General features: G+C 41.1%; 3 protein-coding genes across 4 annotated transcripts; 1 reads left to right on the forward strand and 2 right to left on the reverse strand.

The window, feature by feature from the left end:
• Positions 1-3,004: 3,004 nt before the first annotated feature.
• si:dkey-28n18.9 (sorting nexin-6) lies at positions 3,005-11,135 on the reverse strand. Of its 2 annotated transcripts, XM_005924867.2 has the most exons (15): positions 10,581-11,135; positions 9,111-9,948; positions 8,773-8,883; positions 8,537-8,644; positions 6,523-6,583; positions 6,284-6,408; positions 4,778-4,861; positions 4,623-4,697; positions 4,497-4,527; positions 4,229-4,316; positions 4,062-4,101; positions 3,893-3,979; positions 3,645-3,734; positions 3,418-3,483; positions 3,005-3,286 (listed from the first exon to the last, which is right to left on the reverse strand). In XM_005924867.2, exons 2-15 carry the CDS (start codon positions 9,114-9,116, stop codon positions 3,149-3,151), a joined length of 1,110 nt encoding a protein of 369 aa, XP_005924929.1. In that variant the 5' UTR covers positions 9,117-9,948; positions 10,581-11,135; the 3' UTR covers positions 3,005-3,148. The 2 variants fall into 2 exon arrangements, with proteins under 2 accessions (XP_005924929.1, XP_005924930.1); XM_005924868.2 differs by lacking the exons at positions 9,111-9,948; positions 10,581-11,135 and having other exon boundaries at positions 6,284-6,419.
• LOC102289285 (dnaJ homolog subfamily B member 9) lies at positions 9,653-10,812 on the reverse strand. Its single transcript, XM_005924869.3, has 2 exons — positions 10,581-10,812; positions 9,653-9,948 (listed from the first exon to the last, which is right to left on the reverse strand). Exons 1-2 carry the CDS (start codon positions 10,810-10,812, stop codon positions 9,653-9,655), a joined length of 528 nt encoding a protein of 175 aa, XP_005924931.1.
• A 125-nt stretch (positions 11,136-11,260) lies between the features above and the next one.
• zc3h10 (zinc finger CCCH-type containing 10) lies at positions 11,261-15,192 on the forward strand. The gene is made up of 3 exons (XM_005924870.2): positions 11,261-11,436; positions 11,808-13,096; positions 14,143-15,192. The coding sequence occupies exons 2-3, from the start codon at positions 11,951-11,953 to the stop codon at positions 14,653-14,655; spliced, it is 1,659 nt and encodes a 552-aa protein (XP_005924932.1). The 5' UTR covers positions 11,261-11,436; positions 11,808-11,950; the 3' UTR covers positions 14,656-15,192.
• The last annotated feature ends 1,087 nt before the right edge of the window (positions 15,193-16,279 follow it).

Below are 16,279 nucleotides of genomic sequence, written 5' to 3' on the forward strand. Positions count from 1 at the left end.
TTGAGGAATTAATGAGCTACTTTTGCGAAGCAGCTCCAAGTCCATGTTTTGAGGGGGAGGTACACTCAGGCACACACACACACTCCATACACAGTGTTGCCATGATCCCTCTGTCCTTATCTGGGTCATCTCTCAGCTGCTGAGAACAGCTCTCATTAGTGTGTGTGTGTGTGTGTGTGTGTGTGTGTGTGTGTGTGTGTTGGTGTAGGTGAGAGAGATTAGAGAGAAGAGAGAGAGAGAGAGAGAGAGAGAGAGAGAGAGAGCACTCATCGTGTGCTAGTTACCTGCGAACACCAGAATGGAAGCACCAAAAATGAGGCTCCCCTGATGTGAAATTCATCTGGTTTTACTGACAAGCAGTAGGGATGGAAGCATCACAGATAATGAATAATAACACAAGGTATAATGCTGCAATATGATGAATTCTCCAGAAAAAAAAACATGCAGGCTTTTCTTGGATTGCTTACTGTAAGCACAGCCCAATGCATTTGTCCCATTACACACCATGTAGCTTTGTATCACATTCATAATGTTTTTCTTGGGTAGATAAAAGTAAAATCTAAAACTTAATAGAAATGCTCCATAAACTTCCCACATTTACCATTTACAGTGTTCCATTAAAACCAATAAACCACAGAAATGTGGAGCAAAACCTTAATGATGAAACTGCTGGATTTAATGATCAATAAACGTGCTGCGCCGAAAACTAATGTCTTTTTATCGTCCTCTCGACAGCATTAAAAAAGGGGTGTAAAATGTGGACTAGCATTGCAGTGACCTGCCGGTGACCTGCTGTAAACTTAGTCTAAATGTTGTTTTTCCAATAAACATGGGACTAAAATAATGACGTGCATTTTTTAAATGAAAGCTCATTTGAAAAACATGTTTTTTCTTTGTTTCGGTGGTTTTAACCTGGACACATTTATGGGATTAAAATGCATGTTTGACATGTAAATACACTGCTCAAGAAAATTTAAGGCTAGCTTAAAGAATAGCTTTTTAGCATCAAGTCAGTCAGAGATATTGATCTGGTCAGTATTTGAGTGACTGCAATGACATTTCAGTAAAATAGACCGGCTTGCCTCATCTTTTCTTTCACTTCAGTTTTTTGTCTTTGGATTTAGCCCTCTGTTGATTAATCCTTTAAATTTCTATCAAGCAAAGTGGCATCAGTTTGTTCCTCACACAATACCCAGTGCACATCAGTATATATGCTTTTTGAAAGCGTTTCCTTTAATTATTTTGAGCAGTGAATATCTCGTTGTAGCATTTTTTGAATGTTTAAGTAGACCTACAGTAGGTGATCTGATTTTTGCACCACCATCAGATGAAGGTTTTCCTGGGAGAAATCTCAAATATTTTAATAACTTGATCAACCGTTTCTCTCACATGTCACATGAAGCAGAGCCTCGGAGAAATATGTTGGATCCATGTGAACAGATTGCTAGGAATAATGTACACTCATAATTGTATGAGTTTATTGATCCCCTGCTTTTAGTCCTAGCAGCAGTAAGCTGTCCAAGAACTAGATGGATGAGATTTTTTTCCCAGCAGCCATTTAGACAAGAAATATCTGGTAAACCCAGGTGCTTCATAGCACATAAATTTAATGCTCTGTACCCACTGAACACCTGTGTTTACCTGCTATTTCATGGCAAAGTGGCTGCTGTGAAATAGGCCTGTCTGGAGATTAGTACTGACCTCCTCGGATGAACGCTGGACCTTTGTGCTATTTGAAGATCAATTCTTTGAAAATTATGTTTTAAATCTCCTTAACTGTAGAAAATGATAACAAGGTTACATGCAGAACCAAAAAGGGTTAACATTGCAATCTTATACATGAGCACATCGGCACTTAGGTCTCTTGAAAATGAGATCGCACTTAATGAATTTCTCAAGAGACCACCCTCAAAAAGGTACAATGGTGGATGTTTTTAACACAATCTATGCAGGTTAGGAGTATTTTTTCATTGGTAAGCATCTGCCTGAGGTTGAGGAAGGGCAGTAATTGTGAGGGTGGAAGATAGCGATATAAAATGATCTCAGGTTGTCAGACCGTGAGGGAAATGTATCACAAGGGGATGAGAGCATGCCCTCTAATGCCAAGTGCAGGCAGACTTTCACTGCAAGCCACAACGATACCAAATCCTTCCCCTCGTTTTTTTTTTTTTTATCAGTTTGGGAGGAAACTCTTAGCATTGCATTACATCCTTTAATTCCTTTGTTAGCTAAATCGCTTTTCCATCCTCTCTTCTTAAGAGGACACTCATCTTTCTTTCTGACTTATTCCTTAGGATGCAAACCATTACTCCTAATTCTGCCAGCTAAGAGATCACAGGTCACAAGAGAGGCAATGAAGAACACAGCAGGACTGAGATATGAACCTACAGGCCTACATCACCAGATATTGAGACTATATTAGAAAATTTTAGCTTATGTGTATCATGGCAAACCTTACAAGAGATCTTAATGGTGTCAAAAAATGTTCAAAGAGATTTTCAAAGAGCCAAAATCATTTCAAAAAGGCCAACACAGGCTGTCCTTGCTGCCATGTCCTTGCAGAAGCAGTCAAACCAACTGATTAATGATCCAGGAGTAAGAAACACACACAGAGGCAAGCAGGTACTTTGGGAATCAATTCATCACACTTTATTTTGTGTGACCCCCAGCTGATGTACTGGCTAGAGAGCAGCACAATACATTCTCAGCACAAACTCAGCAGTGTAATATAGAACACATAAACCTTCGCTCACGCACGGCAGTGTTATCGGATGATGAAACCCACTGATAAGATCTCAAAACAATCATTTCTACCTGGATTTTATTGGAGTGAGTACATCTTAATAGAGAATGGGGGAAAATAGAAAAGCTGTCTTTGTGTGTGTTGGTCTGTGTGTGTGTGTGTGGTGTCTGTGTTCTGTGAGTGTGTGTGTGTGTTGTGTGTGTGTGTGTGTGTGTGTGTGTGTGTGTGTGTGTGTGTTATCTAGAAGTTGAAGTCGGACATCTTTCTCCGTTGCTTACATTTCCCTATTTACACTCAATAAAGCATCAAACTGCAGCACAACACAGTGAAGGACAGGTTTGGGTTGCCCCGTGCTATGATTAGATTTACTGGGGATGCTAATTTGAGAGGGTGCCAGAGAGGTCACTAGGCCATTCCCCTAAAGACTTCCAGATGCTGGTTGAACTGGTCAGCACTTTCTTTGGCTGTAAGAAGTTGCTTTTCACACCAACCAACCAGAGCCTGCTGCAGCATTTTCACGCGCGCTCCCTGAAAACGTACAATCTGAAAGAATCACGTCACATCAATATTAATAGATGCAGAAAATGCATGGCAACAACATGAATTCAGCAAACCAATCCACTGTGGAAAGACACGTGAAAGTGTGGAATGCAGTTATTTTTTGTGGACTTTACCTCCTGCTTAGCCACTCCAGAAGTGTGCTCAAACTCAGTCTCTGCTGCTTTCTTCACTTCTTCCATCTGATGAATATGAAGCGCATGTTATTATCATTAAGTCTACATCAGAAAGCCCACAACAAATGCCGTTTCCTCTTACTAACAGACACGTTGCTGACACCTGCTGGTTACAAGAAAATGTGCAGATCTGACCATGCTTTTAAAGTATGGGTGCAGACACTCACAGCAGCCTTCTTTACAGGTTTCGCCTTCTCTACGTTCCTTTGGGCATTCTCTAACTCCACTAGTTTGCAGGTTCTCCTGAAGAGCATCTCCTTTATTGGACATAATAATTGTGTTACACGCTGAACAATTTAGTCACAATATTCACTCCAAACATGTTGCATCTAACCAGAAATCTAAGATTCAATATAGGAAGGAAGGCAGCATGTATACGATGAGCATGAAATGATTGCAGAACTAGAAAACACACCCTTTCCGCCTCCTGATAACGTGACTCGAGGTCCAGGCCCAGTCCAAGAGTGTTCACGTTGTTCTCAGCAACACTCGTCATATTTTTCTGCCCACACACAAACACACGATGCGGCAAAGCACAAGTGCACTGCTGTTTGTGATGCTATTAGAAAAAACAAACAGCTTACCTTTATAGATTCAAACACTTCTGATAATTTCACACAAACCCTGTAAGAAAAGACACATATATACATGTATGCAGCTTTATCACAACTTATATGAATCATTCAGATGCTTTTCCTTTGAATACACATGATAATGGTGTGAGTCCAGTACTAATGTTTTTGTTTCCAACCTAGAGAAAGCCTGTTTGTCAGGATCCTCGCCTGGTTCCACGCAGAGATGCAGAGCAGTTGAGAAGTGTCCACAGGCCACTGCTATTTCTGCAAGCAAACAGAGCACTCTAATACCACACATTGGATGAATTCAGCTGACACTGAGCCCCAAAAACATGTGTACATAACACCATAATTATCATCTGCCGAATCTGATCACACAAATCTTAAACAACATCGATGGATCAATTCTTTTTCTGTGCTTTCACACTTATATAATTTTCTTACTTTGCTCTGTTGCTACCACATCTAGGAATTTCTGCAAGAAGAAGGGAAATGTTTGGAAATCAAACTAAGAAAAGGAGACGACGACGACAAATAAACAGACCGAGAAGCAATAGGTGACCGTCTCACCTCAGCTGCAGTCTTGGTGCAGCCGGTTAGAACGAGGTTATGATCCCGTTCATTCTGAAAGAACTCATCCACATCCTGCAGACACGTTGATAACAGCATTAACCCCCCACTTTCTCTGGACAATTTCTGCCTATATATGAGTCCCAGATGCGTACCTTATGGCCTTCTTTTCTCATCTCCTCCACAGCTTGACTCAGTCTGTTGAAAATGTTCTTCTTTACTTTCTGTCTGCCTGGAGGCTGAATGTAAGGACATAATAAAAGCTTAAATCATTTATCATTACACAGAATATCATAACATATCACAGCAAATGACATTTTGTTATAAATGTCCATTGAAATATGCTGGTAAAATGTACAAGCTGAAAACTATTAAAGCTTAATAAAATAAACGTTTGGGCAGAATTCGACACACAGGAAGCAAACGTATCATCGAGATGTAACACACGCAACACTGACTTTATATATTTCAAGATACTACGTTCCTTCTACATGTGTATCTGACTCTGGATATATAGTACTGTGCAAAAGTCTTGTGCTGACCCTCATTTCCTGATATTTTGTGTCCAAGCAGCCAGACTTTCTTGTCATTTTTAAGGTTGTCCTAAGCAATAGTTCTCCAGGCTTTCTGAAAATCTTTGAAAGTTTTTCTTTGGGCACTGGTTGCTTTTTCACTCATTTTCAGTACAGTCCTTGTACCTGACCATTTTGAGAGAGATGTCTTTATTAAGCCACTTATGAGTGGCCTATGAATAATTCAAGCATAAAAAGAGCACCTAATTCGAGGGTTGAACCAGTGTTGGGGCTACTTGTGACAAAAACACGTCATTTGTTTCCACTTCTTCAGCTGAATTAATGAAAAATATCCAAAGATAACAGTCTGACAGGCCTCAGTGGCAACAGTTCTTATAAAGTGAATGTCTATAGCCAATGTAAAACATGTAAAACAAGGTGGAACAAAAGGAGGGCAACATCCAAAGAAGAGCTTTAAATGTCTTTAAAGAAATCTGGACAACTGAACACTACTTGAAGAAATGATAAGAAAGCTTATCTAAGAGAGTTCAGGCTGTGTTGAAGACTAAAGGTTCTCATATCAAATAGTGACTATCAATCTTTTTAGAATTGTACAAACTCTGCTTTGGCTTTATAGACTGTATTTCCATGTATGTTTGTGCATTTGTATGACAATTTTCTACCTTCTTTACACTACAAGCCACACTGACCACAGTTACAGTGCTTCTTATTGTATATGCAGTGCTATCAGCATCACACACATCTAACCACTGACCTGATTATTAGACACCCTGCTCTAACCCAAACAACCACCTTCTTGTAACAAGAACTGTATGCTGGCTATTTACAGGGTGATATCTGACTGATGTGAATTCATCAGTAGAGGTTACATACGCAAACTCTCACCCTTTTAAAAAACTTTTTTTTTGTGGATACAATCTCATTTGGAAGGCCATATATATTTATATATAAAGAGCCGAATGAATGAGTACTGTCACATGGATCTCTATCATGTTGGTGAAAGTTTAACCATTTATTGTCAGTCTCCCTCATCACAAGGTTTCACGTGACAACCTGTTGTAACATGAGATTCTAGCTCTAAAGTTGAAGCTTGGCAAAGCTGCCAAAAAGCTGTTTGTGTTCACTTACATCCGAGCTGGTCAGAAAGACCTCCACGGCTTTATTTTTGCTGAGTATGCTGTGTGCAGCAACCTGCTGCAGGAACGTTTCTAATGCTTTACAGTAGGGCTGACACTCTCCTAAAGCAAGGAAACCTGCAAGCAAACTATTGACATTTTAACCACACCACTTCACATCACATTTGACACTGTACATCAGAACTGGGAAATGTTTGTCTTTGTGCACAGGCAGTCTTCAGATGTACTCACCAAGCTGTTTTATAGATCTGGGAGATGCATTCACCTGGGGCTTTGCAGGAAGAGGAGGGAACTTGAAAAAGAAGACAATATTATTTTATACAAAATTTTTTATCCCATTATTTGTCTCTTAAAACATTTCTTAAATACGAGCTTGTGAAAGTTTCGTGCATTTTAAAGTTACTCTGTGCTTAGATCGGTTGTGATATGCAAACTCTATGCACTATATCAGATATTACACAATGTGCTTGTGTAATACATTACAAGGAACATCAACACACACTGTCATAGTAGGAAACAACATAAAAAAATACACCCTGATGGTGTACTGTTGACTTTCTTTGAAAAAAGTAGTCCCTACATTGTTTACTTAATTCCCTACAGTACTGGGGCAGCTGGCAAAAATAGCAACGATAAAATCAGTTGATTACAAAAGAGGAGGACACAGGAAGGAAAAGCAGGAAGGACTTTAAACCACAAAAGCAGTACAATCATAGCAAGAAGAAAGTACGCTCTTTTAATTCTTTACATACCAGGACACAATAAAAGTCATCTGGTCCTTGGCAGGTTTAAATAATTGAACTTTAAACTCATCATTATCATTATTTAAACACAACCTCAAATACACAACAATACATGACATATTACACTGTGTCTTTATTCATTTAACCCTTGTGTGGTGTTCATGTTTTGGCTACTCAGCCCATGTTTGTGGGTCTGGGTGAATCCAGCGCATTTTGGGGGTTTTGAATCTATGCAGCCATAGAACTTTGTGTAAAAAATACTTAACAGATGTTCACTTTATCCCAGTTCCAAGAAATTCATCAGAATTGCATCAGCAATAGTGGTTGCTCATCAGTCTGGGAAGGGTTATGAGGCTACTACCAGAGAATTTGAAGTTCATCTTTTTTTCTGTGAGAAAGCTTATTGACAAGTTCAAGACATCTGCCAATATTCCCAGGAGTGGACATCCCACCCAGCCCACCAGGGCTGACTGCAATCTATGGAAAAATCTCAAGAGCTAGCCTTTTAAATGTTAAAGGTCAGGAGTAAATTTAGAAAAAGACTCAACAAATATGGGTTGTTTGGAAAGTTTGCAAGGAGAAAGCCTCTTCTCGCACAGCTTAGCATTGTTGCATTAGTACAAATCACAAGACTTTGGGAACAATATCCTTCAGACAGACAAGGCCACAGCGGAGATGTTTGGCCATAATGTGCAGTGCCACATTTGGACAAATAAAATCAAACACAGCATATCAAGACAAACACCTCCTAACAACTGCTAAACATGGTGGTGGAGGAGAGATGCTTTTTGTACACCAAAGAATTCTAGAGTCAGATGTGAGGCCATCTGTCCAACAGCTAAAAATGGCCCAAACTGGGTCCTACAACAGGACAATGATCCTGAGCACAGAAGCAAATCTGTGACAGAAGGGCTAAAAAGGAAAAGAAAGAAAAGATGTTACAACGACCCAAAGTCCAGACATCAGCCTGACCTAAATGCTGTGGTGGGACCTTAAAAGAGCTGTGCATAAATGAATGCCTAAAAATCTTGATGAAGTTACATTATAAAGAAGAATGGGTCTACATTTCTCCACAATAATGTAAAAGACTGACAAAGTCTTACAGAAAAACATTATTCCAAATTATTCCTGCCAAAAGGTGGTTCTACAAGCTATATAATCAATGGTTGTACTTAGTTTTTCTCACACTGCTTCTGCTTGGCAGAGTTTTTGTTACATAAATGATGTCATTCTGTAATATGTCATGTGCTATTGTTCATGTGAGGTTGTACCTACCTGATTGAAGAACTTCTAAGGACTGGATAATTTATTATATCCTGACATTCAAATACAAGAACTGAAAGAGGGTTTACTTTTTTTTTTTTTAACCACGACTGTATCTTGGATAGAAACACCACACAAATTCAACATTTGTGGCACTAAAGCCACCAGTACTCCAGCCCTGACCCTGTTACTGTCAAATAAGCACATACAAGCTACATTAAAGAATAACAAGTACTGACTATGACTCCCTGTATTCCTGGCACATCCCCCTGAGAGAACAAGTGCTGCTGCAGCCATTCAAAATCCTCATAGGTCCGGTCCACATGGTATTCCCCTGTACCAGAGAGCTGGAACAGAAAGGAAAGACAACCAACTGCTTTTGGAAAATCATAATTCAAATAAATAAGCTGACAGATTCTATGGTTCTTGTGTTATTTGCCTGGATCTAACCAGATGACAGTCTAATGAATCTCACCTTTTGAGATACGATGATAAAGGTGAGAGTGTCCCCGTCTTTCAACACCTCTGTAACTTTGATGCTGTCGTCATGGACACTCAGAACAGATGCAGTTTCTTTCACTTCTTCCTGCAATTAAAAAAACAAAGCGGTCAAAAGCAGTCCAGCACAGCAGAAGCAGTCTAATGGTATCAGTACAGGCTGAGATTAAAGTCGCATTCATGCTCAAACTAAATTTAAAGGGAGAAAAAAAAATGTAATTCAGCACACACTGTACTCATGTCTGCGAGGAGTAAACGCCTGTCACATGACACTCAGAGGCTTACAAATCCTGCAAAATCTACAGGCGTACTCACCATCATTGTCAGCTTTGCAAACTAGCAGTCTGTCTTTTATCTGCCTTTGTGGTTTGTCCTTTTAGCGTGATAAAAGTACATAAAACTGGAAAGAGCTCTTGCCTGTTGCCTTTTAGTCTGCTCGAGCTCCAAGTGTTGAGAATGCACAGGATATCCTTTGGGTCAAAGTGCACAATGGTCCCATGAGAAATGGAGTAAAACTGTGCCAAATCTAAAGTGCTGGCGCAAGGAAAAAGATGAGTAAATGGCGTGTGAGTAACTCTGGACCTTCGACACACCCACACAGGAAAAGTGGCATAACGGCTCAGTCGGTTATCTAGCAGCCAGCCTTACAACCCCACAGCTGCTGAATTTATAAGTGAGACCATAAAAGGGGGAAGAATGCAAACAGGTTCAAAGGGTCTGTTTAGGTGATTTTTTTTTACATAATGAATACAAGAAACAGATACTGAGAGAGCATTTTAGACAGAATACTTTATTATTGATAAAAGAAAACATGCTAAAAGGTAACAGTCATTCCAAGCACAGGGAGAAAAAAACTTTTAGAAGTAGTACTCTTCTTCATATTCATCTGGATCTCCAAAATAAAAGCTAAATCTTTCCCCCTCAAAACTGTAGTGATCATAACGACCATCCTCCTCATCCTCTTCCTGGTGAAAGCGCCACTGTCCACCAAAGAGACTGTCATCAAAGTCGTGGAAGAAGTCTGGGAAGCTGAAGTGGAAGCTTGTCTGATACTCATCCTCAGGCTTGAGTAGGTCCTCATTTTTCAGGAAAGCTCCGTGGCCCACATGGTCATACGCCCTCCTTTGCTCCTTGTTTGAGAGGACTCTGTAGGCTAAGGAAACACAGTTAGAGGGGAAAAGGTCAACTTTGGTGATGGAGGGGTGTGGTTGCAAACAAGCAACCACAACGCCTCGGCACCTTGCAGTCACTGACTCAATTATGAACTAGTCTGTGTACCAAAGTCCTCTAGAGTCAAATATTAAAGCTAAAGCTGCCCAGACACCAACCTGTGTGAAATGTTAGAGAGTAGTGAGCTACATTTAACTAAACTAGCAGCTTAACTTCATTTTGCAAGAGCCAGCTGGCCTCCAGTTATTTACATCTTCTCTTTTTTTTTTGATGGGAATAACAAGTACATTTTTGCACTTTTGCCAGGAAGAACAGCGGTTTTTTTAATCAGGGGAATTTTTTTTTCTGAAATCACACATTCCTTTAGTTTTTAACATAATTTTAAATTTAATTTTAACTATTTTCAAACCTTTTTTCTGAGTAGTTTCAGTTAACTAAACTCCATTTTGTGGCTTTGTTGTTCCTCAGCTTCTTCCAGAGTGAAGTAATTTTCAGTTTACTACAAAATATTATACTAATGATAATGATGATAATAGTAATAAAACTCCTCACTTATTTACACTGTAAAATGTAAACGTTTCCGTGTGTCGGATGAAGCATCCTTTCATCCTTTACCTTCAGCAATCTCCCTGAAAGTCTTCTCAGCATCTGCGCTCTTGTTCTTATCAGGGTGGTACTTCACGGCCAGTTTTCGGAAAGACTTTTTTATCTCGCTGTCCGTTGCTGTTGGCTCAACATGAAGAGTGTCGTAGTAATTTCTGTTTATCTCTTCGGACAGGGCTTCAGATAGACAGAGCAGCAGAAGCATGCAGAGTCGCAGCCAGTAGGAAGCACCTTGCGCTGCCATGTTGAGGAGCGCCCCAGCACAGAGAGAGTGAGGAGGAACTCAAAACAAACGTCGTCATGTGCACAACAGTTTATCTGGAAGTGTGGCAGACCTTGTGGTTTAGCGTCTCATTTTCATATCCACACAACGCCGTAAAGTCTCCAGTCAGCACTGCTTGTAGTAAAAGTACACCAAAAGTAGCAGTTGTTGGTGTATTTACGACAATTTCTATGGAGCTTACGACAAAAACTGTGATACATGGGCACGAAAGAAAAAGTGACCTCGTTCACAGACTGTGCACGACTCCGTGAATCCAACTTTACGTCGTGCACGAAATTATTTCGTGGTTTTAAAAATGAACAAATTGTGAACACGCTAAGGTGGTGTTCCGCATTTCCACCAATAGAGGGCAGAAAATCCCAATCAGCGAAAAAATAAGGAAGACGCCGGCGCTCTTCTTCGTTGGTATTGAAAGCTGCATTAAGAAATGTGGTAAACAGCACCAGGGCCTCGAGGAACCGCTAAAATAATGCAAGTTTTTTTTGCTTTTGTTAGCAGCGGTGTCTGTTGACTCAGTTAGAGGAAGTTGTTTCTTCGTGGGAGCTTCTCAGCTGTACTTTGGAACCTTCTCTATCCTTCGATTTGGTAAGACTGCAGTAGTACCCAGTTAGCTAGATGTTCGCTAGCCATTAGCTACCCAGGGTAGACGACGGTTTCGTAGTAACATTTAGGCTAACTTATTCTGGAATATAATACGACAGAGTATGCATTATTTACTGGTTGAAATCGGTTGCATTCAATTTAGTTGATGTTTTGTAGTGTTTTACCAAAGAACCATGTAAACAGAAGCAGGGCTATTTATTGTTTACGATGTGTTGTCACGTGCTAAATTTCTGTCCTTACCTTGTCTAAGGTAATCATATACATGTCCTGTTGTCTTTCATGTCGATATTCAAATCTCCCGTTTTAGTTCTATTGCCAGTATCTCATGCTGGGTTCGTGTTTTTGTCTTGCAGGTAATTAAACAGCAGATTGCAATACTTCGAGTGTGAAGAAACAATTAATGACTACTTCTGTGTATGTGAATGTTTGCCAGCTCACATTTGCCAGTCCCAAACACACATGAGTGCTCCTTTCTCCTTGAGCTGGGCCGAGCGCCATGCCTGACCGGGACAGTTCCTACCTGTCAGGTGGTGGTGGGAGTGGTGGTAGTCTGGGTGAAGAAGGGGGACCCGGGTCTGGTTTGGCAGGGAGTGCGGCAGAGGGCAGAGGAGGTTCGGGAAGTAGTGTCGGAGGAAGCGTCTCTGGCTCTGGGGGTATGGGTGGAGGAGGAGCGCTCGGAAATGGCAACAGCTATGGGAACGGTGGAGGCCAAGGTGCGGGACTGGCCTTGGATGGCGTCTGCCGGGACTTCATACGCAATGTTTGCAAGAGAGGAAAGCGCTGTCGCTTCAGACACCCAGACTTTAACGAGGTACCAGACTTGGGAGTGCAGAAGAACGAATTCATCTTTTGTCACGATCATCAAAATAAGGAGTGCATGCGCTCCAACTGTCGCTTTGTCCACGGATCCAAAGAGGATGAGGACTATTACAAGAAGACGGGAGAGTTACCTCTCAGACTAAGAGGGAAAGTTGCTGCACGGCTAGGCCTCTCCCCCATGGATCTCCCCCATAGCCGCGGTGAGGTTCCCATCTGTAGAGACTTCCTGAAAGGAGAGTGCCAGAGGGGCAATAAATGTAAATTTCGCCATGTCAAAAAAGACTGTGAATATGAACCAACCAGGGTTGGAGTGGGTGGCGTTATGGGGCCAGGTGTCAGTGGCATTGTGAATGCTGGAGGAGGCATGGGTGGAGGAGGAGGTGCTTGCGGAGGAATGCAGGGACTTGTGGGAGGTGGCGCAGGCGGTGGAGGTAATATGATGGGGACCGGCTGCCCTGGCTTGGGTGGTTGCAGAGATCCAGGTATCTCAGGTCTTGGAGGAGTAGGAGGAAGTGGAATGAGTGGGTGTCTGTCCATAAGTTCATCTGGACAGCGACGTTATGACAGGAGCACATGCTCAATGTTTGATCCTCTGGTTGAAAGTGGTCTGTTTGATGCTGGTTGCCTGGAGACCTCTATGGACCACACCACTTTACAGTTAAAGAGGCGACGGTTGGAGGGGCTGCGTCTGACAGATGGGAGTGGAGGTGGGCACTACGAGTTGGGAGTTCAAGCCACCTTGCCGCCTCGTCCTCTGGAGTACAGATTTCTAGAGGAAGAAAATTCCCTGCTAAGGAAGAGAGTGGAAGAATTGAAAAAGCAGGTAGGTATAAGAATCATAATATGACTTCCTGGGAATGGAGTCATGCCACCGATGCAGAATGTAAATGGCTTCAGTCATTTTTTTTTTTTTTACTGAGATACATACAAAACAAGCATTGCCAAATTCCAACTAAACGGAAACTTTATCAAGGTGTTTTATGACACATCCTGGAAAGATTTTTCAACATGACAGGTTCAAAGAAAACGCCGATCCAAACAGCATCTCAGCGGTATATCCAAAAATCCACCAGAATGTTCGTCCCATGTTTGTTAGAAGTGTGATTAGGTGTCTGCTGACAGACTTGTATATTAAAATCCCAGCGATCAACAGTTTACATTAACATTACAATAACATTTTAAATATAAGGTGAAAGGAGTTGGTGACAAAGGGGACTTTATTTCATGTAGTTACAATTAAGCAAACTTTGCTGATCTAAACAAAGAGTCATCCAGGAACCTATTTATGTGTTGCTTCTTTGGAGGATGCTAATGACACATTTTTGTGTTGCTGGGCTTTTTTTCAACATTTCGATCCCATCATATCAGATGGGATCGAAATGTTGGAAAAGAACCCAGCAACACACTGTTAAAATGGTCAATGTTATTAGTAAGAACTGAGATCATCTGCTGTCCAAAAGCACAGAGTTTAGACTGCTGTAAATGCTCTGCCTATTGAGTAGAATGGTGGACTTGAAGGGGAATGAGCTGAAATTGTTACTGAAGAGTTAATATGAAGTGAAGCTGTGCAGGAGTAAATGGGGAAGAATTTGTTTCCCCTTTAGTCACCTGACAAAAAGGCCCACTGGATGTTTTGGGGGTAAAAGGAAAAGACACTCTGTAACATCATGAGACACGCAAACACTCAGATTCTGCCGTTTTTAGCCTTCTCTCTCTGTAAAACTATGTGATAAGTTAACACGAAGTGTAAGACTACTTGTAAATGATTTCCTTTATATCTTTGCGTATTTCAAATATTTAAAGTCTCTGTGTTTCCTGTCATGAACTTTCTGCCTGTTTATACTAAACTCTTTCTTATGTGTTTTTCAGGTTTCCAATCTCATTGCCACAAATGAGGTTCTCCTGGAGCAGAACGCCCAGTTCCGAAGCCAAGCCAAAGTGATGACACTGTCTTCAACTCCTGCACCCACTGAGCAGAATCTGGCGCCCCCCGTAGGTTCAGTGAGTTCCTACAACCATAGCATCGCCCAGACTCACACCACCTTGAGCAGTGCTCCATTACAGGCTCGGCCAGTCACCCAGCAAGACCTTGTAGCTCCCGCTGGTGCCCCTGCAGCCCCCCAAACCAATGCAGCCCCACCCACAGCTCCTCCACCACACCTCAATCCTGAGATAACCCCCCTCTCAGCCGCCCTCGCACAGACCATTGCCCAGGGAATGGCACCCCCTGTTTCTATGGCGCCAGTGGCAGTATCTGTGGCACCTGTGGCAGTGTCCATGACTCAGCCGATTCCCGGGATCACTATGAGTCACGCCACCACCCCAATGGTGTCGTACCCAATTGCAAGTCAAAGCATGAGGATCACAACCCTGCCACACTGAATGATTGCAGGGGCTGCAATACCAATGAGTCGAACTGGAAATGTACTTGAACTTTAATGGGTTTTGAATTTTTACACAGATGGATTTTTTTTTTTTCTGTGTATGAGACTCAGAAGACGTTTGAACAAAGAGAGATGTGTGATAGAGACACTTCGTTTTCTCCACCAGGGGTCAGGATAAATGCTTATCCTTCCCTAAATCAGAACTTTGTTCTATGGCAACGTTACAAATGTTGAGGGTTTTGGGTTTTTTTTTGTTTTGTTTTGTTTTCGCAGATTGACTGACACAATCCCTGGCAAAGGTCTTTGTACCAAAGGGATCTTTTCATACACACATACACTAAAAATGACAAGACTTAAAACTCATGCCGTCATCTGTGGTGTGTGAAATGTGAATCGTTTTGGCAAAGCTGCAGCGTTGTCCATCTAAAGACATTGGAAACAGTTTGTTTTTTTCTTTTGATTGTTCTGGTGTAAATTAATTTTGGTACTTTGCACATTTGAAACAAAACCAACAAAAAAAAGAATTACAACCACTCAACAGTGAATCCTGTGTTTTCTGTCTTTTTACAGTTGCTTTTTTATATTTACATATGTCATAAATTGATATATTTTCATGTTGAAGTGATATGAGTGCTCATGTTTATATCCTGTTGGTCTACTTGTTTGGGAGGAGTCATGCTGTGTAAACTAGAGCTTAATATCTGTTTAGTAACTTCATGTGCGTGTGGCTCTTTAAACAGCTAAAGTATCTGGCATTGACTTCACACTCTGGGGCCTGGTGGGAGCGCTTCAAGTTGTATTTAGTTACTGTCAGTTTAGTATTTATGTAATCACGGCAAAGCAAATATTTCTGAAAACAATTACTTCAAAACCAGATATTGCACCTTCATACTAAACATGGTGCAACCAAAACATATTCTTTAATCAGAGCATTATTTTGTGGAAAGTGGTTCAAATGCAAGCCTGTACTAGCTTTTAAAATACACCCACTTTATTAGGTATGCTTGTTTAATTGTTCATTCATGCAAATGTCTAGTTCAAAGTGGGCATTGAAATTGGCAGAATAAAAAGTTGTAAAGTGGTTGTAAAATAGATGTCGGAGCAGAATGGCCAGACTGCTTCAAGCTTTAAGGAAGGTAACAGGAAATCAGAAAACCACTTTTAACAACAAAGGTATGCAGAAGAACACCTCTGAAAATAAAATAGTGAACAGCAGCAGATGATATCACTCCAGCCAGCAAAGGTCAGGAAACGGTTTGAAATTTGCATGGGCTCATCAAAATTGTACAACTGAAGTTTGGAAAGTATTTCCTGGTCTCATGAGTCTCGATTTCTGCTGGTTTGTAGGATTGGAACTTGACAAACAACCTGGAAGTATGGATCTATCGTGCCTTCTATCAGTGGTTTGTGTTTGTGGTGGTGTAACAGTGTGGAGGTATATTTTCTCTGGACCTTTAGGACCAATTGTGCATCACTGGTGCCATATACCCTACCTGAATATTACCTATCATGTCCATGGTGTACCTGTCCTCTCATGTCACAAAGGACAGAGCAAACTGGTTTCTTAAACATGAACTTGAACAAGTTAACTTTACTCAAATTTCCTCAACAGTCATCACAAC

This window comes from Haplochromis burtoni, unplaced genomic scaffold (genome assembly GCF_018398535.1).
Source record: "Haplochromis burtoni strain Fernald_Lab_line unplaced genomic scaffold, NCSU_Asbu1 Contig_79, whole genome shotgun sequence".
Taxonomy (NCBI): domain Eukaryota; kingdom Metazoa; phylum Chordata; class Actinopteri; order Cichliformes; family Cichlidae; genus Haplochromis; species Haplochromis burtoni.

Excerpts from the sequence above, each read along its gene's own strand:
- si:dkey-28n18.9 (XM_005924867.2), bottom strand. Across the intron at positions 4,317-4,496 it reads TGTGGTAGCAACAGAGCAAA|AAATAGCAGTGGCCTGTGGA; the intron begins GTAAGAAAATTA and ends GTTTGCTTGCAG. Across the intron at positions 3,735-3,892 it reads GTTATCAGGAGGCGGAAAGG|GAGATGCTCTTCAGGAGAAC; the intron begins GTGTGTTTTCTA and ends TGTCCAATAAAG.
- LOC102289285 (XM_005924869.3), bottom strand. The coding sequence starts at position 10,812 with ATGGCAGCGCAAGGTGCTTCCTACTGGCTGCGACTCTGCATGCTTCTG. Across the intron at positions 9,949-10,580 it reads TTTCAGGGAGATTGCTGAAG|CCTACAGAGTCCTCTCAAAC; the intron begins GTAAAGGATGAA and ends GTGTTTCCTTAG.
- zc3h10 (XM_005924870.2), top strand. The coding sequence starts at position 11,951 with ATGCCTGACCGGGACAGTTCCTACCTGTCAGGTGGTGGTGGGAGTGGT. Across the intron at positions 13,097-14,142 it reads TGGAAGAATTGAAAAAGCAG|GTTTCCAATCTCATTGCCAC; the intron begins GTAGGTATAAGA and ends TGTGTTTTTCAG.